Source organism: Eulemur rufifrons, chromosome 29, assembly GCF_041146395.1.
Source record: "Eulemur rufifrons isolate Redbay chromosome 29, OSU_ERuf_1, whole genome shotgun sequence".
In the NCBI taxonomy this organism is placed as follows: Eukaryota; Metazoa; Chordata; class Mammalia; order Primates; family Lemuridae; genus Eulemur; species Eulemur rufifrons.
The window spans coordinates 39110182-39137699 of NC_091011.1; the positions used below are offsets into that span (position 1 = coordinate 39110182).

Here is a 27518-nt window from a genome sequence, read left to right on the forward strand (position 1 = left end):
AACTCTAGTAGAAAAATGTCGTCATTATTGTGTAAATTGCAAAATATTAAATACCTGTACTATCATGATTTTTATACTCTACCTACCCACCTATATATTTACTATCTAGCATGTTGTTTTATTAAGATGCATGACAACTCCAAAGCTAATAAAAGCAGAATTCAAAAGAGATTCTACAGACCATAGTAAATAAAAAAGAATGAATGGTACAATGTTGACTCAATTGTAATTTTAATGAGCCTCCCTTACTAGGGAGGAAGTCTAATGATTTAAGGCCTTGCAAACTAGTGGCTATTAACACATAAGTGCATTCCAATTGACTTCTGATTTTGTCTAATGATTCAAGGCCCTGCAAACTAGTAGCTATTAACATGTTAGAGCATTTCCAATTGACTTCTGATCTTCTGTCTTGTTTTTCAAATATATGAATAAAGGAGTATACATTAAAAGGATGCTGCTAATCCTCCGCCAATGAGAAACAGCTTGGAATTCTTTGTTCAATAGCTGGAAGGAATGGCAAAGTTAGTCACCCTTTGTCACTGGAATGCCCAGCACAAGGCACATATTCTTTATATATCCACCCATAAATATGGTTACGTTCTGTGGCAAAATAGCAGGTCAATTTTTGCTTGTTTGTGTGTTGTTTCACTGTGTTCCATTGACCTCATGAGCATCCCATGTTAACCAACTAAGGCACAGATTTCAGACTTTTTCTCATACTTTCTTTTGGTCATTTATTTATAATTCTGTTGGTTGCCTTTGGCATTTATTAACAACAACAGTATTTTCTTTCTCATTCGCCTTTTGTATATCTCATTTCATTCATCCAACAAATACGAAATGAGTGTCCATTTTTTGTCAATCTCTAGAGTTTCAAGGGCAAGGTGAAGGAGTGGAGTGAGAAGAGCCAGAGAAGGAAATAAGAGCCAGGTCATTTGAGGTCTTGTAAACTTAGGAAATCTGGCCTTTATCTTCAGAGCTGTAGGAAACGAACAAAGAGCCCATTAAGCCCTGAAGTGACACTGTCTTACTTCTGCCATGTGCTTGCCTTGTCTTGTTTTCCTCCCTCCCCCAGTGTGACTACCTTATGCCAGGGTTTTATAATGCTTTCCTGTCATTTACACTTCCTGGCTATTTCCAAATAACAAACTAATTTTTTAATGAAAGAAAAAGGTTGCCAATTATACAAAAATAACTTCTCTGAGAGACACAAGAGACTTTGTAAATAAAGACACCTATGAGTTGTATGAATACAGTCATTATTTATTTGTTTGTATATCACGGCTCATTTCCAATAAAGGAATAAAGGAGGGGAACATACTTCATTGATACTCCTTATTGCAACTTAATAAATACAAAAATTACTTGATGGCAGGTATCCATAGCATAAAAATACTTTCACTAGTGTGCTTGATCTACACATCTATGCTTCTGATAATGAAAGAAGCCTCATTTAGAGATGTGCATGTGTGTATATGTGTGCATGTGCTTGTTCTTGGTGTTCTTTTAACATCTGGCTATAGTAGGCACTCCCTCTTTTGGCTTTGTTTTTAAGTAAGAGCAAAAGAACAATAATCTAATTTATCTGGGTGCCCATCTGGTTTCAACTGCTCATTTTACATTGATTTAACAATGATGGACTGTTGGTGATCATGTCTTTCCCAGGAGAAGAAGTTGACAGACAGCTGTGCAGAGATGCCATCTTCCCCATCCCTGTGGCCTGTGATGCCCCATGCCCGAAGGACTGTGTGCTCAGCACGTGGTCTGCATGGTCCTCCTGCTCACACACCTGCTCGGGGAAAACCACAGAAGGAAAACAGATACGAGCACGGTCCATTCTGGCCTATGCGGATGAAGAAGGTGAGTCACCAGCCTCAGAAGGAACCTAGGTTCCTTTCGGAAGTTGGCGTGCATTTTTTTGTGTGTGTAGCCTGGATAAGATGGTATTCTATGAAAATCAACTACCAGAAATCCAGCAACCCAAGGAGGCTTAATATCTGTTGATGTATTGGGCAATATGATTCTGTTCCCCAAAATTAATCTTCAAAACGGACCTTTAATGAAGGAGGAAAGGCTTTTAAAAGTGAACTCTTTTGCTTTTTCCAGCACTTCTAGTAATGCAAGTTCTTTCTAAGCCAAAGTTTCAAGCCTGTGAAAAAGTCTGAAAATGGCTCCCCAAATTCCAGGTGTTTCCTTGTTGTTTCTTTATTTCAGTGGTCAGTTTTACCCTTTGAAGTCACATTCTACCTTCACATAAAAAGGCATATACGTCCAATAATAAAGTTTATTTGAAATCAACACAAGCATAGCTATTGTTTGAAAATTATAAGGATTTTCTACCATTCAGATTTCTGAACATAGACTCTGATATCCAGAAGTATCATCCGTAGATTGTATTCATTTTGAAAATATGTTGCTCCTAAATCACTTCACCCTATTGGATGAATAAAGGATGTTTGTCACATATTCATACCTCACTTGCAAACTTTATTGTCAAGAAATACAAGGCTCTTGGTAATTGTCTCTCAAGCTGCTATCCAAATGCTAATTTGGCCTCTGTGTGACTGGGTGATATAATGTCATACTTAATCTTGTCATTCTGGAAAATAACACAGGAGTGAGAAAAGCATAGAAGTAAATCAAGTTATTTCACATTAAGACTTGTTCTTAAGAATATAAGCGTATGTTATTTAAATATTATCAAGCTAAATGACCCTTCTCTTCATTCATGTTTAGCACAGATAATGGTTTCTATTTGTAATAAGCATGCATTTCTTCTCATCACCCCAAATAATCAATTTGGGCAGAGTTTTGCATTGTCTATCCTTTTTTCAAATTTTTCTGTTTATGAAGTATTTTAGTGATAGAAACCTGATAGTGTTCTTATTTATTCAAACTTGCTATCCATGTATGTAATAACTATGCAAACATATAACTACCTTGGCCTTAACACATGAGTATTACATGGTCAAAAATTTTACATATAAAAAGTGTCTGTTCAGGCACTGTGACTCATGCCTGTAGTCGCAGTTACTAGAGAGGTTGTGGCAGGAGGATCACTTGAGGTCAGGAGTTCAAGGTTGCAATGAGCTATGATCATGCCACTGCACTCCAGCCTGGGTAGCAGAGTGAGACCCTGCTCAAAAATCAACCTGTGAGAAAATTTAGAATTTTCTTTATAGTGTCCAAAAACTTTTTTCTGTCACCTTAATATGAATTTAACTGTTTGTATAAAAAAGTTTACCTATTGGAAAATAGAACCTTTTAGAGAGAAAATTATACTTCTTGTGTTGTCAAACAATAACCTTGTATAGATTATATTCAGACTTCAAATTCTATCAGCTCATACGTTGTCTTGGGCTTCATTAAAATTAGATCTCTGGTCACCCTGCTTCCTGTAAATTCATTATACTCTGCAGACTCTTGCTGTGTGACTAGTAATGAGTGACTTTTCACCCGCCGAGTCACATGGCAAGGATTTTGCCATGCTTGCAGAACTCACCAGATCATTATTTCTGCAGACATGATGTTTCACACTGAAAGGTCATGAAATGTTTTAAAGGAGAAATTTATGATTGTTCTTTGATATGTATCATCCACTTAGTTTGAAAGGGTAGGGCTTCAATAATTTTTAATTAAGCCTAGTAGCTGCATCATAAGCAAGTCATGCTGGAAAGTTATAGCTGTTTATATAGTAAATCATAAGGGTATGAATTCAAAGCATAATTTTTTAAAGTTTTATTTGGTTTTTAATTGACACATAATTGTACAGATTTATGAAGCACAGTTTGATGTTTTGATATAATGTATACATTGTGTAATAATCAAATCAAGTAATTAGGATATCTATCACCTCAAACATTTATCATTTCTTTATAGTGAGAGCAATCAGAATCCTCTCTTACAGCTATTTTGAAATATATAATACATTATTACAAAACATAATTTTAAATGGAAACCATAAAGGAGACTCTATCAATGTGGGATCTGGTGCTATTTGTCTCTGTTAATAACATTTATAAAAATTGATTAATTTTATGAAATATTTAATGAGGAATTTATCCTTCAAAGCCTATTTATTAAGTCCCTAATATTTCCTGAACACTGAAACACATTTTCTTATTCAAAAATAAGACTTTCTTAATTCTGAGCTATTTTAAAAATGAGTTAGCAACTATAGCTATAGGAAGTTTTAAAGTATGTTTCCCTGCCAATTAGATAATCCTGTATAATTCTACACAAAAGTAGGTCTTTCTATTATTCTTCAAAGGTTAGTGCTTTATATGTGTCATTAAATCTTAATTTTCAATGGATCAGAAAATTGCTGTTATAACTTTAAAGGAAAATACTACATTAGGAAAATGATATATGGAGCGTTTAGATATGAAATTATATGATTTTCTGAGAAATAACTTACAGGACAAGTCCATGTTCAAAGTGTATCTAGATTTATGAAATACATGCTGCAGCCTATACTTTTGTTTATTTCAGTCAGAACTTCACCTTTAAATATTGTACTAAAGATTAGACAATCTCTTGTAATTAATAAGGATAGATTAGGTTGTGCTGTAGTAACAGACAGCCTAGATGTTCAGGAGCTTAAAAGAAAAAAGGTTTATTTATTTCTTCCTCGTGGGAATTTAGCTACAGTTTGGGTAACTCTACAGGGCAGTTTGTCCTCCATGAAACAGGTGCATACGTGTCCCCCAGTATTGCACCACCTTATGAAGACCTGCTTGCACAATCTTCATGCCAGAAGATGCTTGGAGAGTTTATCTGTTGATTAAAAAGCATCAGCAATTAAATTCTGCCATCTAGTAGTTATTGATGTCATTTCTCACACTTCAGTGTTTAAGTCATATAACTACACATATAACTTCAAGGGGAATGGGGGGAATATAATCCTACTGTGTGCTACAAAGAGAAGAGTACTGGCTAGTGGTCTTGCCCCTGATTTACTTGGTCTTTTTATTATGTATCTGTGTGTATATATGGTGTCCATATCTATATTTATACCCATAGATATATGATAAAGGACTATTCCATATTCTCCCAATTCAGTAGATAAAACAGGCCTCTCCATTGTGAAGATATTATGTCTTTATTATTTCTTTGTTCCTCTTAATTGAATGTAGAATAATGAAAGGCCCTCTTCTTCCTACTGTATTTCTTTCTTTTCCTTTTCCTTTCCTTCCTTTCCCTTCCTTTTTAGGCTCTTTCTCTCCCTTCCAAAATAATTCTATCCAAAAGCCATTAGGTGGATCCAAGCAGTTGGGCATCTGTGCCAGCAGGTGAGGGGTCCACAGTGGTCCAGAGGGGGTTGTCAGAGCCCAGCCTTGGGGAGAAGAGCGCCCCAAGTGGGTGGAGAGATGACCTGGCAGGGAGTTGCAGAGTCACTGAGTAGGGTAAAGAGCAGGGAGCACATGGGTTTTGTGAGAGGGTAGAAGCAGTGACCCAGCACAAGTTCTGAGAGCACAAGCAGAATTGAGGGGGAATCCCAGCATTGAGGCAGCCAGCCCAGGGTGGGGTGTCAGAGCCAGGTAGGGTTTCTGTAATGTTATTGGCCTGATGCAGGTGTCAGATTATGGGCAGAGTGGTGATGAAGATATCCTGTGGGTGCAGCAATGCAGATGGCAGTAAGAGATGGGGGGCAGGGGCGGGCATTAACCAGATAAATACATGTATTTACAATAATAGGAGTCAGGGTTTTTATTGCTGGAGAAGGAAATTACAAGTTTGTTAAGAAAGAAAATTAGATTAAACCCTATGACATAGTATTGGAATTGCAAACTATCAATATAAATTCATGGTGTTCAATTTATAAAGATAGAGATAAATATAAATGTGTGTGAATATATATTATTATATATAGATGTATACATATCATATACATTTATTAACCTTACTCACTGAAACCCTACTCACTCATTTATTAATGCTACTCACCTAAAGCAGCAAGACCCCAAATGCAGTTAAGTACATGCAGCACTAAGATCTTGGTTCTTGATACCGTTCTCCAAAAACAATGACCCAGGGCTCCTTGGAGAAATACCTGTCAATTTTTCTACCTTAAAATTATCCCTGAACAACATGATGATGCTGCAGTGACTGATTACTCCAAATGATACTTTCAAAACTGTCACCTCATTGTTATAATTAAGACCACATCAGGGCGTATCTGTGTAAGTATACTAACAGCAGACCAGAAGTGCTGATACAGCTTTAATATGGATTGGGGTAAGAAAATAAATAGCCTTTATGTCTGTAAACTTAACAGCTATCTTGCAGTTCCTGGACACATTATGCTGATGTTGTAGAAGTTTTTTATTTATTTATTTTTTTTCTGATTTTATTCCAAAGCCAACCAGTCAATTCCATGTCAAAAACAATTTAGAGTTTTAAAATCACAGTTTAAACAGCATACTTACTCTCACAGAGAAAATGGGATAAACACATTTTTATAGAAGATCAGTAATTTTACTATTAAATATAAAGGAATTGTTAAAATAATTATATATATGTGTGTGTATATATATATTTATATATCCATATATATATATATATATATGGTGTCTATAATTAGCCTGTGTTTGTCTGAAAGTTAAGACTAGATAAATCTAGTGCCTCAGGGAATGGATAATAGGAGTGCTCATTTACTTCTCCCCAATCCAATTAGTGTGTTTTAGGATTCATTTCTATTCAAATCCTAAACTTCTTTGCAGGGGCTGCCAGGGTCACGGAGCTGTGTGATGGAGGATAGGATATGAACAGTGACAGATGTTTTCACCTTCATGAAGCAGGGAACATTAATGAAATGCTGTTTAACGCAGGTTATTCTGCTGTTGAGCCCACGTTCGACACTGCATAAATGATTCTAAATTGCAGTTAAGTTCCACATAAACTGCTACTAATTTATTTGCTGAATAGAGGTTGTCTTTAATCATAGGGAAGTGATACCTGGAGATCAGCTTAGAGTGTGGCCACTGGCTTTGTTTATGACTTTTGCCCAAATCTCAAACTTCTCAAGCCATCTTCCGTGTTAGGCTCACTAACTACTTAATCACCTTTCCTTTCATTTTTAACTTTTTGAAGCTTGCTTTCCTAATATCTAAAACCCATCTCTTACTATATTCAACATTTTCTCCATTTACTCACAAATATTGGTGATGAACACTGAGAGTTCCCACCGTTTCACATCAACAATGAGTTTTTTCTGTTCTGAGATGAAATCCAGATGCTGCATAAGTTTCAGTAGGTCAAATTGTCAATAAAGTGAGCAAAAAAATTTCTCCAATGCCCTGTTTTTAACAATATAAGACTTTTTGTTTTCATAATTGGCACCAGAAATAGCTCAGTGGTAAGAAATCAGGCATAAATTCCTCATCATTACTGTGGTCACATCATTTAAGCTCTTTGGGCTCATGCACTTTGATAATCTTTAACTCACAGGACAGTTGTGAACACAAAATGAGGTCCCACCTACAAAATATTTATAATACGGCTAGCACATAAAAAAAGAGTTCCAGAATGATAACTCCCACAGCATATTCTATTGAATAAAAGATACTTCTATTTTACCCTTTAACATCTCTGGAATTACTAAATCTTACATTGGGTGTATTTTAAAGTTGCTCTGGCCAAGCAACAATTATAACATAGTTGTCATTGCTTGTATATGTGAACTTTGTGGTTATTCTTGGTGGAAATATCAATCCCATGTTGCTTCTGCTAAAACAGACAAAAACAGCTACGGATGAATTAAAGAAGGAAAGTAAACCCTAACTGCTTGCTTAAAACTTTTATTGATACCTTCTGGGGTAATTAAGAATGCCACAGCATCAAAACTTAAGGTGAATATCGGTGTCTTGGAAGAAAATTCTGGAGACAAAAGGGGAGAACTCTTTAAGAAATCTTACGTCACCAACCCTTTTGATATCACAGAAGATGACACTGTATAGGAGAACAGACTTCAATGAGTAAATTTAAAAGTAACTTGAAAGATTTGAACTCCATGTAAAGAAGTTTTGGGATTACTTTTCCTTTTAATGCCAAAGAGTGATATAAAAAAACTACGCAATTAAGTCATACAAAGCTATTTCAATAAGAATACAACAAAAATTAGAGTTGAACAGAAAGCACTGTATTATAGTTTAATAATAGCTTTCTTTTTCTTTGGGACACATTAAATGATGGTACACTGCAGAGCCAATACATCTTATATTTGAAGACATATGAAAATATCATTACTCAATGGTTTTTCTGGTGGTGGTCTGGAAGATCATAAAGTATCATTCAATGTTAATAACCCTGTTTCTAATCACCCTAAAACATAATACATTAAAATAAGCAGTATTTTAAAATCTGCAATTAAGACTTTCAGTTTGGGGAATAACATCTGAAAACACACTTGCTTTTCTCCACCCACAGAGTCTCAATATCCATGTTTCCCCTGGTCAGCAATCACGTGAGCTTTAGCTGTACCTTATTTTCAATTTCTCTGGAGAACAATGGTCTCTTTCTTTAAGGTCTTCCCGCATCCCCTAATGCAAATATTATGTATACTACATAGTTTATACTCTAAGCCACATCATGCCAAATGAGGTAAGATTAACATATAATTTGGTTTCCCAACAGTGTGCTGTCACAGGCTATATGCTAAATCAGTGGCAGGTATTATTATTGTTGTTAGCCATGATAATTCCAAGGAACAGAGAATGGTAAGATTCTGTTGGTACCGTATCTAATCTGCTATCATTGTCCATTTTTATAGGTGGAGTTCGCTGTCCAAATAGCAGTGCTTTGCAAGAGGTGCGCAGCTGTAATGAGCATCCTTGTACCGTGTACCACTGGCAAACTGGTCCCTGGGGCCAGTGTATCGAGGACACCTCAGTATCGTCCTTCAATACAACTACAACTTGGAATGGGGAGGCCTCCTGTTCCATCGGCATGCAGACAAGAAAAGTCATCTGTGTGCGAGTCAATGTGGGCCAAGTGGGACCCAAAAAGTAAGGGCTTTCGAATGACAACAGTAAATCCTGTGGTCAACCATCCAGAGGATTGGCTTAGGCTTCAGTTGCTTCATGAAATGGAGCATTTGGATGCTTGTCATACCTGTCCTCAAGAGTAAGATTTGTTTGTTTTGAGTGTCAGCTGCTGATAAAGCTATAACAGCTTTAGAGTCTTGTACCTGGGATCCATAAATTCTGTAGAAATCTTTCTATCTGGTACCTACTTTCTGTTTTATAGTATAGTGCTTTCTGCTTTTATTAAGCTAGTATGGCAATGAAAGAAGTGCTTGCTCTAGGCCCAGCTGATCAATAATGACAGTATACCAAGTCCTAGCATTGTAGGTCACCCATGACCTCCTATATACCCGTAGGCTACGGAGGCTGCCAATCTAGTTTAATTGGGTAGTAGCCTTCTATGATCTGCCTTTCATTTCTCCTAGAAAATACTATATCAAAAATACCGAGGCCAAACATTATATCTTTCCATGGTTAAATGAGTAAGCCATTTACTTCCAAGAGAGAGCCTTGGGATAGGATAAGTGTTATAAGTAGAAAAACTATCAGTTTCTTATAGTGGGAATGAGTACTGTCATAACAAGGCAAACACAATTTGCTACAAGGGAGGACAAAGAACTGGAGAGTTGGTGTATTATATGTGCCTTGTGAGAAATAGAAACAAAACAAGTAATGGCATATCTGGGCTAATCAATTACTAGAGAAAACTAATAAATCAGCTCTAAAAAATTTCTTAGAGGGAGAAAAACCACTATCTTTTGAAATTTTAGACAGCATAATTTTCTTAAAAAAATTCAAATCATCTTAGCCATGTGAAACAAGAAAAGTAAATAGTCAATTTTGCATGCGTGTAAAAGTGGCCTTCTATTATCTAAATACTCAGCCAAGTGGTTAAATATTGTGTGTGGTCTTAAACCTCCTACCTTACTGATTTTGGCTTCAGTTTTCAGTCTGTTGAAAGGATTTACTGAAAAAAAAATATAACATCAATCTAAACACTCAATAAGTGTTAGAAATTATTGTTTTCTCTTAAGAATTTGAGATACTTCTTAGTGTTCCTGAGTGATGAAAATAATGTACATGACACATGGAAAACTCCAGGGGGGATAAATAAGAGTCCCATTATGAGTTATTTTTACCTGGCCAGGGTTCCAGACATTAGGGATATTCTGCCCCATATTTTATTTGTTTATATCTTTTGAAATTAGGAAATGGATTGGAGAATATATGCCAAAAGAGATATGAAAAAATTGAGAAGCTATTTCACATGCTTAATAGGTAGCCCCAAACCAATATTTTAATAGAAATTATACTAAGGTTTTTATGAATTTAACTCAGGAAAATAACGTACAGTGTGTTAAAATTCAATGGTGGTAGCAGCAGGAACAGAAATCCCGAGTCCTGGAGGATTCTGAGTCTTGCTAGAGCAAGAACAGAGATATAAATATTCACCACAGAGGTGCATGAAGAGTGTTACTGTGCTGAGCTGCTATAAGTAAACTCACTCTGTTCCAGTTCTACAGTTAATCACCTTTCAAATGTTACTGTTGACATTGCCCTCACACAAACTGCAAAATATTTTTGCTGAGTACTGGATGTATGTATGTACAAACCTATGTGTGAAAGAACCTGCTGGATTAACATCACTAAATCATTCAATAGGAAGGGTGTCCTGAAGCCCCATGTCAGATCACCATAATAATCCATTGAAAATTTGCTATGTGCTTGCAGCTTTTATTCAATGACCTGGATACATCTATAGATTTGTTAAATCAAATGGATTTACTTTGCCCTTAAAATTCTGGAAAATGAAGCAAATACTTTGAATTCAAAAGAAAATGTTATTGCCCTTCTTACTTAATGCTAGGTTAAATTCAGTGAATACTTTCTAGTACTAGGCATTTGAAACAAAAATGCAAATAGAAAACTTGTTTTAAACTTCTCTTAATAAAACAGATTACTGTGCAATGGTAAAATCAATGTTATTGATCTTATCTATTCTCCCAGTAACAAACTTCAACTCCTATCACATCTGTTTAATTTGACCTTGAATAAGATTTGGGGGAAAATCAATTCTTTGATTTAAACCACAAACACTAAATACAAACAACACAAAGGAGAAAAGCAGCATGTTGACTGAGCCAATTGCCTTGCCAAAGGAAGTCTGAATTCTTTTATTGGATGTAATCTGGGCAGTGTAATTTATCTTTGTGTGTTCATTTAACGACTTTGTTGTTAGTAATTTTGTTCTCCACAGTTAGCTAAGTATCTTGCTGTGGCTATTTCTAAACTAAAACAAAATATTTGGAGGTTGTCAATGATAACATTGTAAATTCCATTGATTTATTCAGGGCTAATATTTGAAGAGCATGCAGTTAAAGTTGTTAAAGTTGTAAAACTGCCTCAATGAAAAGGAATGCTGTCAATAATAATTACTGACCAATAATTCCATAGCTCCAAAAGAATTAACTGGATTATGTGTGGGGTTTTGCTGTATGATGGCTCCTGGTTAAGAATCCAGAATAAATTGTAATTCTAGTGATTTACAATCTAAATTATAACAATACATTTACTTCTGTGATTCACATCTAAATTTCTTTGTTGTTCATGACTTTGAATAGTCACAGCAATTAGGAAATCCAAGCTTATCCTCAAGGTAAACCAGGGAGATTATTTATTTTTGAAATACTGAATCCTATATACTTTTCAAGTTCACTTCCAAACAAACCCTTATGTTTTAAAGTGAGAGAGGAGAGCATGTATCTATATAATTGAATAGAGCATAATATTTATGTATGAGAAATGATATGTAAAGAACTATAATAATACCAGATATATCAAAAATGAAGTGTTAGCAACAAGCTATAAAGAAATTACAGGAAATAAATTAATGATGTTGATTTTTTTTCACTCATAGTTCAATTCTGAAAACATAATTAACTTACTTGATAAAAGACAATTTATCTTGAACTACATAAAATTTGGCTTTTCCTATATGGAGTATTTTTAAATTCTATTTCCCACTGATTAGCCAATTTATTCCAGCAAGAGTTGTACTGGTTGTTTGAATTATTTCTTCAATGCTTGTTAATTTACTTGGCAGGAATTTATATGACTTCAAAAGAAAATTACTTAGAAATCAGAATAGTTACTTTGAATTATATGAATTATGTTATTATTATTTTATTTTTCTAATATATATATTTTTCTAGTTGTTAATGCTCATGACTAACATCTGACCACTTGCAATAGTAGTATTAGACCATGAAAATGCAGAGAAAAATTGGGAAATTTAAAAATCATATAATAAATATATTTTGAACAAGACGGTATATTTAAAACCTATACATGAGCTTCCTATTATCTCTTAGGAAGTGAAAACCTTATATAAAGTGAGACATTTCAGTGTTTTGTCATTCTTATCTTTCTCTTGTTTTCTCAATAATAGCATATTTTTGCTATCTTTTTTAAACAATAATTTAGTTAATGTTACCATAATTTATGTCAAGCATACAGTATTTTGTTTTTTTTTAAGTTACTGAGTGACTATTTTTATTTTATTTATATTCACCCTTTTTGTTCCCAAAAAGATATTATAGCTTATAAAAATATAAAAAGTATTTTAAGTCCCATAACTTAAAACTAGGAATAAAATGGAAGAAAAAATAAGAATAGACACATTAAGTGAAGCAAGGAATAAAGCAAAAACTGCTTATCATAATAATATATATACTTCTATTACCTTAGTATTTATTATTAAATATTCAGCTATTAATACAACATTGGTTTTGAGCATGTACTGTGTAAAGAATATACTGCATTATAGTTTATTTTATGCTATACATATTTTGTAAAACTAGAGTATAGAATAACCTGGAAACTTATAGTAGGCAAAAAGCCTAGTTATGCAAAGATATAGAATTATATCCTTAAATGAATATTTATTAATGTAGATATTATTATAGGATGATAAGGTATAATTGTCATGTATTGTTCTAGATAGCATAATTGTTATTAGTAAATCTACACATCCTGCCTTGGGAAGCTCTATTGAGGTCCAGCTTGAAAGAATTCATTTAGTTGTGTAGTTGTGGTCAAAAGTAAAAGGGCTGCTGGAAGTTAAATAATACAGATTGGTGACTACTTTTGCAATTTTAGCAATGAAAATCCTAAAGAAATTGAATTATCTGGTTTTTTGGCTTACTAGAGAAGCCTGATCATTTCCCTTTGCTTTTTCTAGGTGTCCTGAAAACCTTCGGCCTGAAACAGTGAGGCCTTGCCTGCTTCCTTGTAAGAAGGATTGTATTGTGACCCCATATAGTGAGTGGACATCATGCCCCTCCTCGTGTAAGGAAGGTATGGTCTGCAGAGTTCTGGAGGCTATTCACCTAGAAAACCCACTCAATGGGGCTTTCAAGATTTTCTGGCTGAGTGATGTTTGTGAGTCTTGCACGGGGCTGTGTGATCCTGGTTTGGCATGCATGCCAGAAAATTTTTGTTTGCCTCTAGAAAATAACAAAGCTTTAGAATATCAAACAAATTAGTTCTATACAAAAAACTGACTTGAAATTTTATGACACAGATTAAAGTGATAGGATTCTAGACTTCATTATATTAATAATGTTTACTTTTGCATTAATTCTAAAAGGAAATGTTGTAAAGACAGCTTGAGAGTCAAAGAGATTTAGAAAGAAGACTTTTCAGAGCTTCCCTTATCTCCCTAAAAGTAGAAACTTCGGTGAATGAGGCTGCCATAGAAGCCCTCTCCAGGGGATTTTTATGATCATGGAAAAAAAAAAAAAAACCCCAAAACAAGACCTCTCACACCTGCATAAACAAACATCATCACAAATTTTATCTCTCATTTGTTCCCCTAGAAACCCATTTGTAGAAGCCTTTTCTTCCCTCCCCCTCCTATTAAGTTAGATATATAAACTCCATCTTCAGCTGTTTGGAGAGCTACTTCTTTTGTGCTTCCATATGTATATGAATAAACTTTGGGGTTTTTTTCTTAAAAAAAAAAAAAGAATAAACAGTACTCTTATCAATACACGTGGCTTTCGGCCTATTTAATGGCAAGAAACAGTATAGGACCATATGCAGTTCCAAAGACAGGAATAAAAGAAAGAGAGAAATGACCAAATTGTTTCCCTGTCAACATGTAATGTGTCATGAGGCATTTACAAGATAAGTATTTGTTCTCAGTTTAGTTTTGTTTTTATTACTTACAGAGACACCTTAGTATCAAACCAGATACTTAGATAATTCTTCCTCTACCCTCCAGGACAGGGTCTTTCCTCATTGCTGCTGAGAAAGGTATCAACATTCTTCAGGTGGCTTTCGCAGTGAACTGAGCACATTTTCTCTGCCACAAATGCCACTGTCTCCTATTTCTTATTTTACTCTCCTAACAAACAGAGATAATTTTTCTTGAATTCCCTTTATGCTTTTATTTTATATATGCTCTTGACTCTCACTAGAGAGATTCAGTTAAGAATTAGCTCTTGGTTTAACAATTATTTTAAATTGCCCAAATTTATTTAAATCCTTTAGATATTATAAATTTAACAATGAATTCTTTTTACAATGATTATCATTTTATATATTTGAAACGTGATTTCCTTTTTATGCTTTTTCTATGGAATACTCTTGAAATAGCACATAAAAATGATCAATAATAGAAATTTTTATTTTAAAAATCTTTTAAGACATTTAAATTTCTTTTGAGGAAAAAACAGAGTTATAAGAATTAACTTGTTAAAAAATGTTAATGGCATAACCTTACTATACATTGGCATTGTCTGGCATTTTTATCCTGGTTTTCTTCCTTTATTCCTTTATTTTCTTAAAAGCTAAATAACATACGATATCCCTTGGTTTTACCACAGTTGGCAATAGAATTGTACTTTCTTATAGGTTAATATTTCTGTGGTAATTGTTGGTTATTCATTACTGCAGTTAAAAAGGTGTTTATTACATGGAATTAATACTCTTGCAAATTTTATTCTTGATGTTCTTATACCTGATCTTTTGTGTTAGTATGGGATAAGGTCATTTACTAATAATTTCAAAATACATACAGTTACATTTATAACCAAATTGTTAATAATTTAACATAAATCTTAAGTGCATTTTTTGAAAGTGGGATGTCTGCCTTTCCTTACATTGGATATTTCCTTGTACTGTGTAAAGTACTTCAAAATAAAAGTTGACTTGGTCTAAAATATTTCAAAGAAATAAAGTTAAAAAAGGACAGAAAAGATTTCATTAAATTAATCCTTGAATAGTTACTCATAAAAATGAGGAATCAGAATTGTTCTCATTTCTTTATTTGAAAATAATTTGGGATATTGGAATGTATCCAAGAAGTAGGAACCATCTTAAAAGCCTATGAATTTTCCTCTGGAAGTTCTTGAAAATGCATTTGTGATTGTGTTCTATATTATATGGGTCTGGAAAGGAAATTAAAAAATAGAGGTTTCTTACTCATAAAAATACCATACTTGAAAATCAAATAATGTGATTTTTAAGTTTGTGATTTTTATAGTACTAAGAAAATTATTTACTCTTTTCTATTTGATCATTTATAAAATAAAGAAATTATGTGAAATATACACTTTTAAAAACTTTTTAGCAGAGAGATGAGGGAATAAATAGATTGAGAATGCTACACATGTGTTAACTAAATTAATACCATGTGTGCATTTATGTATAAATACTGAATGAATTATTTATTGATTCCTGTATATAACTAGCATACTGACAGGCTTGTAGAGAAAACACAGTCCCTGACCTCAAGGAAGCTTTTTTTTCCTCACTATTTTTCTTTTATTTTTCTATATTTCTCAAAATATGGAAAACAACTATGAGCACAGAGTGGTCAAATACTTTATAGTAGTATAATTGGTTTACACAAGAAACAAAAGACATTCAACAAAAAATTAAATTTACATTACTTGTTTTGATCTCATTTAAAATATATTAATAGAACTCGGGCTTGGTGTGGTGGCTCACTCCTGTAATCCTAGCACTCTGGGAGGCCAAGGTGGGAGGATCGCTTGAGTTCAGGTGTTTGAGACCAGCTTGAGCAAGAGTGAGACCTTGTCTCTACTAAAAATAGAAAAAATTAGCTGGGTGTGGTGGTGTACCTCTGTAGTCCCAGCTACTTAGGAGGCTGAGGCAGGAGGATTGCTTGAACCCAGGAGTTTGAGGTTGCTGTGAGCCGTGATGGTGCCATGGCACTCTACCCTGGGTGACAGAGAGAGACTCTGTCTCAATAAATAAATAAATAAATAAATAAATAAAATAAAAGAGCTCTTCTACTTTGACCTGATAATGTAAGACTTTGATTCAATAACAAGCTTTAATGTTACAACAGAAAGATCTCTAGGGAAGGGAAGGGAAAAATTATTGTAAGAGCAAATATATTAGTGAAAATCTTATTTAAAAGGAGATAAAAGAGATCTTTTTGAAAGATGGACTTCATAAAAGAACTCCCGGTGAGGATCATATACAACAGGAAAGCCTTAGATGACCATGGGAAAATCGTAAATTTGGAAGGGGCCAGCCTACTGGAGCTCACGGTGCGTGTAGGAAAGTGGAGATGTAAAGTTGAAAAGGAGAGTAGATGCAAGTTATAGCAGAGAAAATTGGACTTACTTTGATAAATAGGACATACTTTTAGTTTTTGGATATAGGAATGAGTAGTGAGTTTCATGATATAATGGATTGAGTGGACTCTGAATCAGTAGATCTGGTCTGGACACTGGCCTTGGCCACGTAGAAGCCAATTGACCTTAAGCAATTACCTAAGTTCTGTAAGCCTTGCTTGTAACCTCTATGAGTCGTTCCATGGTTCAAATGAGATAGTATATGGTAAAGTGCTCTATGCTTTGTGAACCACTATCTAATTGATACAACCTTTGTTGTCTAGTCCATTGTGATTATAAGCTCCTGTAGGAAAGGCACAGCACCCTGCATATGGTCAGTATTTGGTAAATGTTTTAATTTGGCATATTGAAAGCAGTACTTCTGAGTTTAATTACACTACAATGTGGCAAAAGCATTTACATCATGATAAAAGAAAATTTACTAATATCACATCCTAACTGATTATTATTCATTAGGTATTTGCTGATCAAGTTACTAATTATTTTCAAATGCTTCATTGTGTCATTAAACATCATATGTATTAGTTTAAGCAATCATTTTTTTTTAAAATTCTACTATGATTTTTCAAGTAACTATAATGTACCAGGCAGAATTCTAAATGTTAGGGATTAGCAGTAAACATGGAAACTAATGGTTTTGCTCTCAGAAAGCTTATATTCTAGTGGGATGAGATAAATAAGGCATTTAATGGTTGTTCTAATCTCATACTTAATGAGTGAAAAAGAAGATCAACCACTGAGCATGAGGATCAGGGGGAAGATGCAGGGGATTTAAGGATAGAAAAGATGTAACATAATTTTGGAGATTACAAATTGGGTAAAGTAGTAATATGCAGTAGAATTTCTAGGCAATAGCAAGTGTCCATTTAGTTATGTATTTAAGAAGAGATTGCTGTGTTGCCAGAGTTGCCAGTGTTTTTCCAGCCATGTTTCGCTGCCTCAGTACAGAAAAATGTAGGAAAATAATTGATTTTGATTAGGGTTTGGGCTTTTCCAGGAGAATACAAAAAAGAGACAAGCAAACAGGGATCCAAGAGTGTTAGCAAGGAAGTACTACTACTAATAATAATGGATTATAGAATCTAACTTGGTCTGAATGGAAATAAGGTCATGAAGAGGATGATAGACAGTGAGAAAGTTATAGGAAAAGTACAAGGCAGACTTAGTTGAGTGACTAGAGCACTCACCATTAGTAAGATGAGAACTAAAGTAGATAAACTGCAAGGTGAGAAGTAATAGTTAGAAAGTAAGATGTATGACAATCAGTTATACAGTAACTGATGATAGTAAGATCAATAGATGAGCAGATGAAAGAGTAATTGATACAAGATAAAAGAAAAGATCACTGGACAGGAGGAGGTACGGTAATTCAGTGTCCAGGGGATGTTGGTGATATAGTGGTGAGCATAGCTGTTTCCAGAGTCCAGTGCCATGAATGGAATAACCATGTGGTTATCAAGGCCACCAAAGTGGAGGCAGGGGTAAGAAGAGAAAAAATCACAGTGAAGGATGCTCTAAAGTCACTAATGAATGAAGTATTTCTAGATGAGTGCTACAAGGTAGATTACTGATGGTAAAGTTGGTGACAGGAGCTTAGAAGAGGTGGAGATTTGTAAAGGTGGAGGGGGGAGGACAGACCAGGAAATAGCTAGATGGAGCCAGCTTCTGCTGAAATGTGAAGGAAACATTCCAAGAAGAGATTGAAGATGAGAGACTGTGTGTTCCAATGGGTGCCATGGGGAAGGGTTAGAGGCTGGAGAGGAATGAGAAATGGAATCGGGTTATGCGTGTAGATAGTGCTGTGGGCCCAGGTGATGATGGAAGATCTGCAGTTGGGGATGACTCATATCTTGTGGGGAGTGACAGGCATGTGATGTATAATAGATTTAGTTGGATTGATCCCTTGGGTAGGAAACTGCTATAAGTTAAAATACATGGTGCCACTGGAAGACTCTTCTCTCCTGGACCTCCTAGGGTAGCGGTGACCAAGAAGTACAAGAATGTGGACTCGGGAATTGGCTCCTTGGAAGTAAGAGGCTCTTTGAGAGGCAGGTTGATGTTTCACTGAGCGCAGGTCATGTCACTGGGAACAGGAGATCAGCCCTGCCTGTTTTATTTGGCAGCTCTGTGTTCAGTCTTCTAGAACAAAAAGTTTTTAGAAACCCTAAACCTAGGCACTTATTTTAAAAGAATAACTATAATTGTGTATTGAAGATATTAAAAAAAAAGAAAAAAAAAAAAGACTGGGGAGTGATAGAAGGGGTTGCTGTTGTATAACAGTGCCGAGATGCTTTGTGCTCCCGAAGAAGCCTTTTCTGTTTTGCCCATAGACTGAGAATAAGGAGACAATGGTGTTATAGAAAGCCAGCCTTTGTTGTGAGGAAGATAAAGCAATGACATAAGGTTAGTTTGTTTTTCTTCATTATTTGGTAAGAGATGGGAATAATCCAAGCATCACTGAAATTACACCGACTTCCTACCAAAATTTAAAAATGCTAAACAAAGTTAAATGTTCAAGGAGAGGTAATTTGCAACAGAAAATTAATTCAAAGATGGAGTGATTCTTTTTCATTTAATTCTTCAGATAAAGCATATATTTTATAAGGGTTTTGAGCTCACTAAAATGTGGAGCCACCTTCGTTTTAAAAATCACTTTAAAGAGGTAAAATTACACTATGATATTGCAGAAAAATGGAACAGAATAACTTAGGATTCCATAAAGAACTAAAAGAGTTATTTAAAAAGTTACTCAACCCTCTCCCAAGATATGTCTTGAAAAATCTATGCTGTTAAAGATCAGTATTGAATAGAATATAATTTAACCCTCAAGTACTTGTTAACTTTTTCTTTCTAAATTTCATAAATTATTTGTAACTCTTCTTAAAAATCAATACTTTTGATCAAATGATATATTTGGTTGTTCAAATAATATATTTTCTCACATTCTGTTTGCTTTTTTTCCTCACTGAATTTATTGCCTTGAGAGCTAGAAGGGATGTTGCAGAGGCACCTATTCTACCTCCTGTCCTGAATCAATCGTACACTAGAATTACCCCGAAAGATCTAAAAACTACCTTTACATTTTACCTTTTACATGAAACATTACCCTTTCAATTTTCTATCACTCTGCTGTCCCGACCTTCCATCCACCCCACTCCCAGCTTCGCAAATCAGTTTTGCATGCCTTTTAAATTCTTCCATCCAGTATTTTCTCTGGTAAAATCTATCTTGAATGTCTTAAGATATCTGAAAAATGCTGTAACTTAGTGAGAGATTATGTGCTATCTGAATCTGTGTGCCCCGTGATCACAGAATTATTTTCTGGATATGTAATCTCTTTTATCTGCTCCTATCCTACATAGGTATTTTCAAGTATAAACACCACAGGCAGGTGCCTTTATTTTTCCAATGCTCATTGTTTCCAATAAGAAAAATTATAGCTTATTTTTTATTAATCCTCAATGCACAGACTTAATACCCATGTGTTTACTACTGTAAGGGGATGGAAAGACAGAATAGCAGATGGTAACTAATAATCCAGGGGAGAACATGTGAAATAAATGTGTTTGCTCATTCAGCAAATATTTATTAAGCATTTGCTATATGTGACTATTGTTCTAGGTACTAAAACACAAAGATGAATAGAAAGACTACATGTATAATACTGCATGTAATAAGTTGGGTATAAATACATACAGAGAAGTATGAGAGGTATAAAATTCCAAGTTTTCTAGTTCAAGTTATTAGTGAGACACTTCCCATTTTTCTTTTTTAATGTGTGCTATAGCTCTCCCTTTGTGCTCTGATATGAGGGCTCTATAACCTGGCTGAGTTCTACAGTGCTGTTACTTTGAGTGCACAAGTGATTTTTTACCTGTGAACTGAGAAGAAATAGACCTCCCAGTGGGTAAAAACATGGATGTCATGACACTCCCTGTGTAACCCCATTAAACTTCTTCTCTAGGTATTATGGCTTTGAAGAGTTTCACTTTAATCAGGTCACAATCTCTTTCCTGTGAACTGTACAAGGTTAAGGAATTTGAACTTTTTATAAGAATAAATGGATTGCCATTGTGAAATCAATTAAGGAAGTGAAGAGTCATCGTAGTGTTACATATCGAGTACAAACTTGTGAAATTTGTGATGAGAAGGCACTAGAAGAATGGTTCAGAGTTGTACTTTAAGTGACATTCTTTCTTTCAAGTCAATAAACAAAATAGAACTGAAGCACTAATGTTTGCTTCCCAAATTCGAACAGCCCTGGCTATGCACCAGGTGACATCTAGATAGTTAATGACTGGGAGCTTCAGTCTATTAAGTGCCACGGATGCTGGACTCATTCCCCCTCCCCACCTCCCCGCCAGTCCCTAGATCCCTTGGTCTCTATCTGTATCTATTTTCTAACTGCAGGTTGGAGAATAATTGCCTCTAAGAATTTTGACCACCTGGGGAACAAAGACCTATTTTCTTTTTCTCCCTGTTAAAAAACAAACCAAAACCTCTCTCCTTCCCCCAATGCTAAACAAATTATGAGAATGGTCATTTAGTTTTTATGCTGTTTTTAAAAAAAGATTAAAGACAGATCATAAACATAAAAAAAAAAATAATAGAAATTGCAAAAGAAGGATAGATCCCAGTAGTGAATGGGGGAGGCGGTGAAGGGAAGAAGAGAAAAATTATACTAGAAAATCAGTTAAGGTAAGCTCCTACAATTGAAAAGAAAATTAGCTCTGAGATTCTGGTGACCAAAGCAAAAAATAGAAGCACAATGGTTTCTTAACAGATTGTCAAGGGAAACAAAATTTTTCCTAGCTCTGAATTATTAGAGGGATTTATCACTTGGGCCTTAAAATAGGGGTCATTTGGACAGCATAATGAGTGGAGACTGCATTAGCAATTTATTAAAAGTCCTATTGACAATTCTTAGATCTTACCTAGATTAATAATATTTGATATGTAAAAGTTGCAGCTGGCATTCAAGCTACTATTGTTACAGTAAAAATTCTATGACAATATTTTCAAATACTTTAATTCTCTGCTGCCCAATACTTCCAGCCCCCAATTCCCTACTCCATTCCCTGTAGCATTCCAGTTATTCATTAAAATAGTTATGCAATCATTAATAGTACAGGTTACCCCCTGTGACGGGAATAATCCTAACAAGTTACATGTGAGTCCAGGATTGTAAATTACAATGGGACATACAAGCTCAGGTATTCCAGTAGATCTCAAACCTGGCTCTTCATCCCAACTACCTGGCAAGCTTTTTAAAAAATCAGATTCCAAAACCCAACTCTCAAAGATGCTGATTTAGTAGTACTCAGTATAGGCCCAGACTTCTGTAGCAAAAGAGATTCTCCTATGAAATCAGACGTTTAGGAATCACTAATCTGATCCATTCTTCCATCTAATACAGGAATCCTCTCTAAACATGGCTGGGAGTCATTTGCCCAAACCATGCTGAGGGATGCCCTGACTTCACGAGAAAGGATGTTTCTTTGTGGGTACATTCTAATTGTCAAATCATATTTTTTTCCACTACTGTAGTATCTTTAAAATGTTTTTATTTCCTTTCTGATTAAAGTTTAATTGTTAGAGACTGCTAACCCTTTAAAATGTTTCTGTTCCTGTAGTCTGTGTATCAGATATTTAAGGATCTTGCAAAAGAACATAAATGCGTCAAGGGAACTCTATTAGTGTAATTCTTCAGGGAATTCTTTTGTAAGTGAACTCTGTGCCATGCAGCCATTCATCCTTAAAGTAAGGATGTTTGTAAGTTAAAATATATTTTATTCCAGTTAGCAAATTTCATGCATTATCTGCTTTTGATACTAAAAAATTTTGAACATCCTTGTATCAGTAATACTGTCAAATTGATATCTTCATTGAAGGTAAAGCTTAATTTTTTTTTCCAGTTTTTAACATAATTTGGAGTTATTTAGTTGCAGAAGTTACTGGTATTTTCACTGCTTCTTTAAAAAGTCTGCCTGTAAGAAACCACTTTTATTTCACTACTTAGAGCCCTGATGTTTAGAATGTGACCTGAATTGAAGATCCTAGACTGTTTAACATGAATAATAAATGACTGGAATAACTTAGAAGTTATGCATTTCAAATTAAGTGAATAACAAAGAAATAAAATTTCACATTATAGCATTGGATATATTCTCCTAAAGAAGATTCATTACATGTGTATGAGTCCCATGTGGTAAACAGGGCTAGGAGAAATAGCATGAAAATAACTTTAAGGTAGAGGAAAATAAATTAATTAGATCTGTCCTAGTCCTCAGGGGGAAAGAAATATACAAAAGAGCAATTACTTTGTAACTGCACATTAGAAAGGCTGGTTGACTATGGAACTTTTCTCCATTCTTCACATTTTTAAGTATGAATTGATCGGGTTTTCGATATAAGTGGTCTTTGGGAGAATTTAGTGAATGATTAGACTAGATGAAACATCTCATTCAGGGATATCAAAGCATGTGTCACTGGCAGCAATGTAATTTCTTCACACAGACTGGTATTTGGAGATTCTTTTATCAGTGCAAAGTACAGAGGCTAAACACCTGCCTCATTGCAGGGGACTCCAGAGTCAGGAAGCAGTCTCGGCATCGGGTCATCATTCAAATGCCAGCCAACGGGGGCCGCGACTGCACGGATCCCCTCTATGAAGAGAAAGCCTGTGAGGCCCCTCAAGTTTGCCAAAGCTACAGGTAATAGGATTAGAGAAAAAGCATCGTGAGCGATGTGTTCAGCAAATGCTTCAAGTCCACATTCTTTCAAAGGATGAGGAAACAAGTCCACAGCGTTCTTTCCACAAGCTCAGTGGAGTTGGGGATGTTTATAGCTGTATCTGCCATTTGTTGTCTCTTCAGGAGAGCTGCTCTGCTACTGAAATTATCTCCAAGGAGACAAATACCTATGTAAATTTCCAAGCTATGGTATTAGCTCCAGGAGTTAGGAAAAATGTCTTATGTTGATATAAACTATAAGAAATCCAGAAAGTGATCAATAATTATGGAACACATATGCTTTAAGAAGCAATTCTTTTTCACTTAGGAGAACAGCCTAAGCATTTTCCCCTGGCTCTAAAGAGCACCTGTTTCTTCTCATAAATGCTCATATTCCGGCTCAGGAAATGACATCTCTAGCTCAGTGATGCTAGCAAGATATCTGTTCTGTTCATTTATGATTACCCCAAAGAAAATTATAGTTATTGAAGGTATATATCATCTTGATAATTTATTAGAGAAATTTGGTCCCCTTACCATTAAGACAGAAAGAATCTAACTAAACTTTGATATAGTATATAATTGCAGTCTTGACAGCAAATGAAAAATTATAGCATCAATAAATGGAAAGTATAATCACAAAATAATAATTTAAGATGAAATGAATGGCAAATTTGCCATCTTAATACATCAGTCTTTAATTCTGATATGACCAATGGTATAATTGTATGTTTACACAATGAATATTGATAACTATTAGCCCAAACTTATTTGTTTTTGGAATTTGTTTTTGTAAAGTGTATTATAATTGCAATTGCTGAGTTGCTCCCACAATGCTAACCAAAAGAGCACTATACAAAAGAATCCTGACTTGAATACAGTTTCAAAACTTGAATAAAAATAAATATACCTTATTTAAGTGGAAAGCATCACTTTTGGTGCTATCTGGTGTATCTTTGAACAGTCCCAGTCATTTAAAAGGCCAAATGTTCTCTGGAGAGCCTTGTAGAACTTGACAATGTTGTACTTTTGTTTTCACTGCCAAAGAAAGTACTTTTACATTTAATCCTGCTGCTTAGAATACCTTGATGGAGCTCTAAATTAAATTTAGCTAGGACTGAGCATTGTTAAATAAATTTCTACTTGCAGTGGTCAAAGTCACGTTTTCATGCTGCTATATCTCTGTGATTTGCCTGACATTTTTGCTTCCTCTCCATTCGGCTTCTGTTCTTTTCTTATAGATGGAAGACTCACAAATGGCGCAGATGCCAGTTAGTTCCTTGGAGCGTGCAACAGGACAGCCCTGGAGCACAGGAAGGCTGTGGGCCTGGACGACAGGCAAGAGGTGGGAGTCCCCATTGCACAGCTCATTTCTCCAGCATCACTAGGTTTAACCACTATCTTGATGTGTTTGTCACTTTGGTGCCATGCTTCTCAAATAGAGCAAAGCGGATATGAATCTGCTATGACCCATTCTACAAAACATCGTAACACGGAAGCTTATCAACTTACCTTTTTAAATTGTGTCTGTTGTTCTTGGCATTAGCTCATAACTCCTGAATTTTCCTCTCAGTCATATATGGAAGAAAATCAGACCAAGCTTTCAGTTATGACATAGATGGTACACTGCAGCTTGTTTTTCTGTTCCTTTTAATTTATTTATTTATTTATTTATGTGTTGGTTTTATTTTGTTTCTGAGACAGGGTCTTGCTCTGCTGCCCTAGAATACAGTGGCTTCATCATAACTCACTGCACCCTCAAACTCCTGACTCAAACAGTCCTCCTGCCTCAGTCTCCCAAGTAGCAGGGACTACAGGCATGCATCACCATGCCCTGCTAATTTTTTCTATTTTTTGTAGAGACAGGGTCTTGCTCTTGCTCAGGCTGGTCACCAACTCCTGGCCTCAAGCAATCCTCCCAACTCAGCCTCCCAAAGTACTAGGATTACAAGCATGAGCCACCATGCCCAGCCTTTTTGTTCCTTTTTAAATCAAGGTATTCTGTAATACTTTTGCCTGCCGCCTTAACAATCAATAAGATTTGTACTTATTTGTCTACATGCATGCATGCAATGTGATATCGTTGGTTAACTTTCCCAGAATTTCTCTGCAATGACATTCCAAACACTGTCACTGTCGTGGCTATCTACAATTCTGTTCATATTCACTTCTGATTTTTAAACAGCATATTTGTTTACTCAAAATCTGTAATATGTGAACTGCAATCTGTCTGCACCACTAAATAACATGAAATCTTACAGAAATGGGTGATGGGGATGTTTCAAGCTTGCCATAATTATTTACTAGATATTATAGGGAATACATAAATCCCAAGCTTTGGAATATATTGTTTATATATTTACAAAATTTAGTCTTTAAGGTAGTACATGATTGTTTTTACTCATATTTATTTTTAGCATATAGTTCCAGCTATATACTTTTAAGCTGGAACTTTTAAGCTATACATATATAGCTTAATAGGTAACTGAATATGCAACCACCTTTCTTTAATTCATAAAGATATATTTTGCTCCCCTATTTGTAGTTATGTATTTCATGATGATAAAAGTTTGAACATATGGAGCAGAAATCCAGTTTCTGCTGATTTGATCTGGGACCCCATTTTCCTTATAGTGAAAAAATTGCTTTTGGATTTTGAGAAAAAGTGCTTGCTCCTTTATTAAAAAAAAAAAAATCCTCTATTTTTATAATCTTTGTTTTAGAAGTCTTAATTTGAAACATAAAATTTCATTTACAAATAATACATAGTGATGTTTAAGGTTTATTTGCATAATTCTCATTATATTTCTCCCACCATCAAGTTTGAGTAAAAAATAATTCTAGCTCCCTTTACAGTTGCAGGAACTTAGGTATATAGAATTCAAAGTCATTCTCCCCATTTCAAATCATTCTTAGAGAAACTGAGTGATTCAAGATCTTCTTTTCATGTCCTGCTAATTCTTTCTTGAATCAAGCATACATTTATGTACTTTTTGGTTCCTACATAGAGTTTGTAATGAAAATGAGCATGAGTTTGGGAATCAGGAAACCTAAGTTTTAGTCCCAGTTCTTTCACTAATATAATGTGAGTCTTACTCATCCCCTCCCCTTTCTGGGTCTCAGTTTATTTAGACAAAACAAAACAAACAAACAAACAAGCAAAGGTTTGGACCAAATGATCTTCAAGGATTATTCCAATTTTCATAACTATAATCTATGCTCAAAAAATGTCCAGAGAGCAAAGTGTGAGGTAAAATTAGGTAAAACAGATGAAAGACATATTTTTATAAAACACCATTGGAGGATATATAAGATATGGTAGAAGCAGCACAAGTATGAGAACATTTTCTGTTCCAAACTCTATTACTTATAATTTGCACAACCTTGGATGATTCATTTCCTCCCTTTAAGGCTGAGAACACAAAAGCCTTACAGCCAGCACTTGGTGCATATTGTCTTCGTTAAATGTTAATTCCTTCCCTCTTCCTGTTCATTCATAGCCCCAGTGAATGCACATGTATGTACATATCACAGTGGGCATGAAAGCAGCAATATTAACATGGGCCTTTTGGTTTTTGACATACAATCTGTACAGAAACTATTCTTTCTGTGATTACCAGTGACCTTTTCATTTCCAAATCTGAAAACCTGTTCACTCCTCATCTTGGGTGACTGCTTTGTAGTATCTAAACTGTCACCCATTCCCTTGGTGAAGAAGGGTCTTTGGCTTCCTCGGTGCTACTTTCTGCTGCCTTTCTGATTGTTCCTTTCTTGGTTTCCTATTACTGGTGCTTCTTTCTCTAACTGCACTTAGACAGTGCTTTCTAATCTTGGCATACTTGTCAGAGGCTTACTGTATCTCAGCAATCGTGTCCACTTTTAGGATATCTTGGAAAAAAAAGTTGCATAATAACAGGTCGGTTTCTGCAGAAATATACTCAGAAAACCCCTTTAATTTCCATATGAAAACAATCTTTTCTTTGTTGCCCCAGTAGATGAACAATTTCTTTTTCTTAAAGCCTTTATTTCATCAGAAAATGAAATGGGGAGAATTAAGAGTATAGAAGTTTTACTTCTTGCTAATGGCAAGAAGG

At 35.0% G+C, this 27518-nt stretch overlaps 1 protein-coding gene across 1 annotated transcript in view; it reads left to right on the top strand.

The window, feature by feature from the left end:
* THSD7A (thrombospondin type 1 domain containing 7A) overlaps nt 1–27518 on the top strand; it is a 400790-nt gene that overhangs the window by 312077 nt on the left and 61195 nt on the right. Inside the window, exons 7-11 of the mRNA XM_069462088.1 lie at nt 1666–1860; nt 8771–9005; nt 13264–13379; nt 23274–23406; nt 24666–24769. Of these exons, the coding sequence (XP_069318189.1) occupies nt 1666–1860; nt 8771–9005; nt 13264–13379; nt 23274–23406; nt 24666–24769 (783 nt within the window). The remainder of the gene's footprint in view (nt 1–1665; nt 1861–8770; nt 9006–13263; nt 13380–23273; nt 23407–24665; nt 24770–27518) is intronic.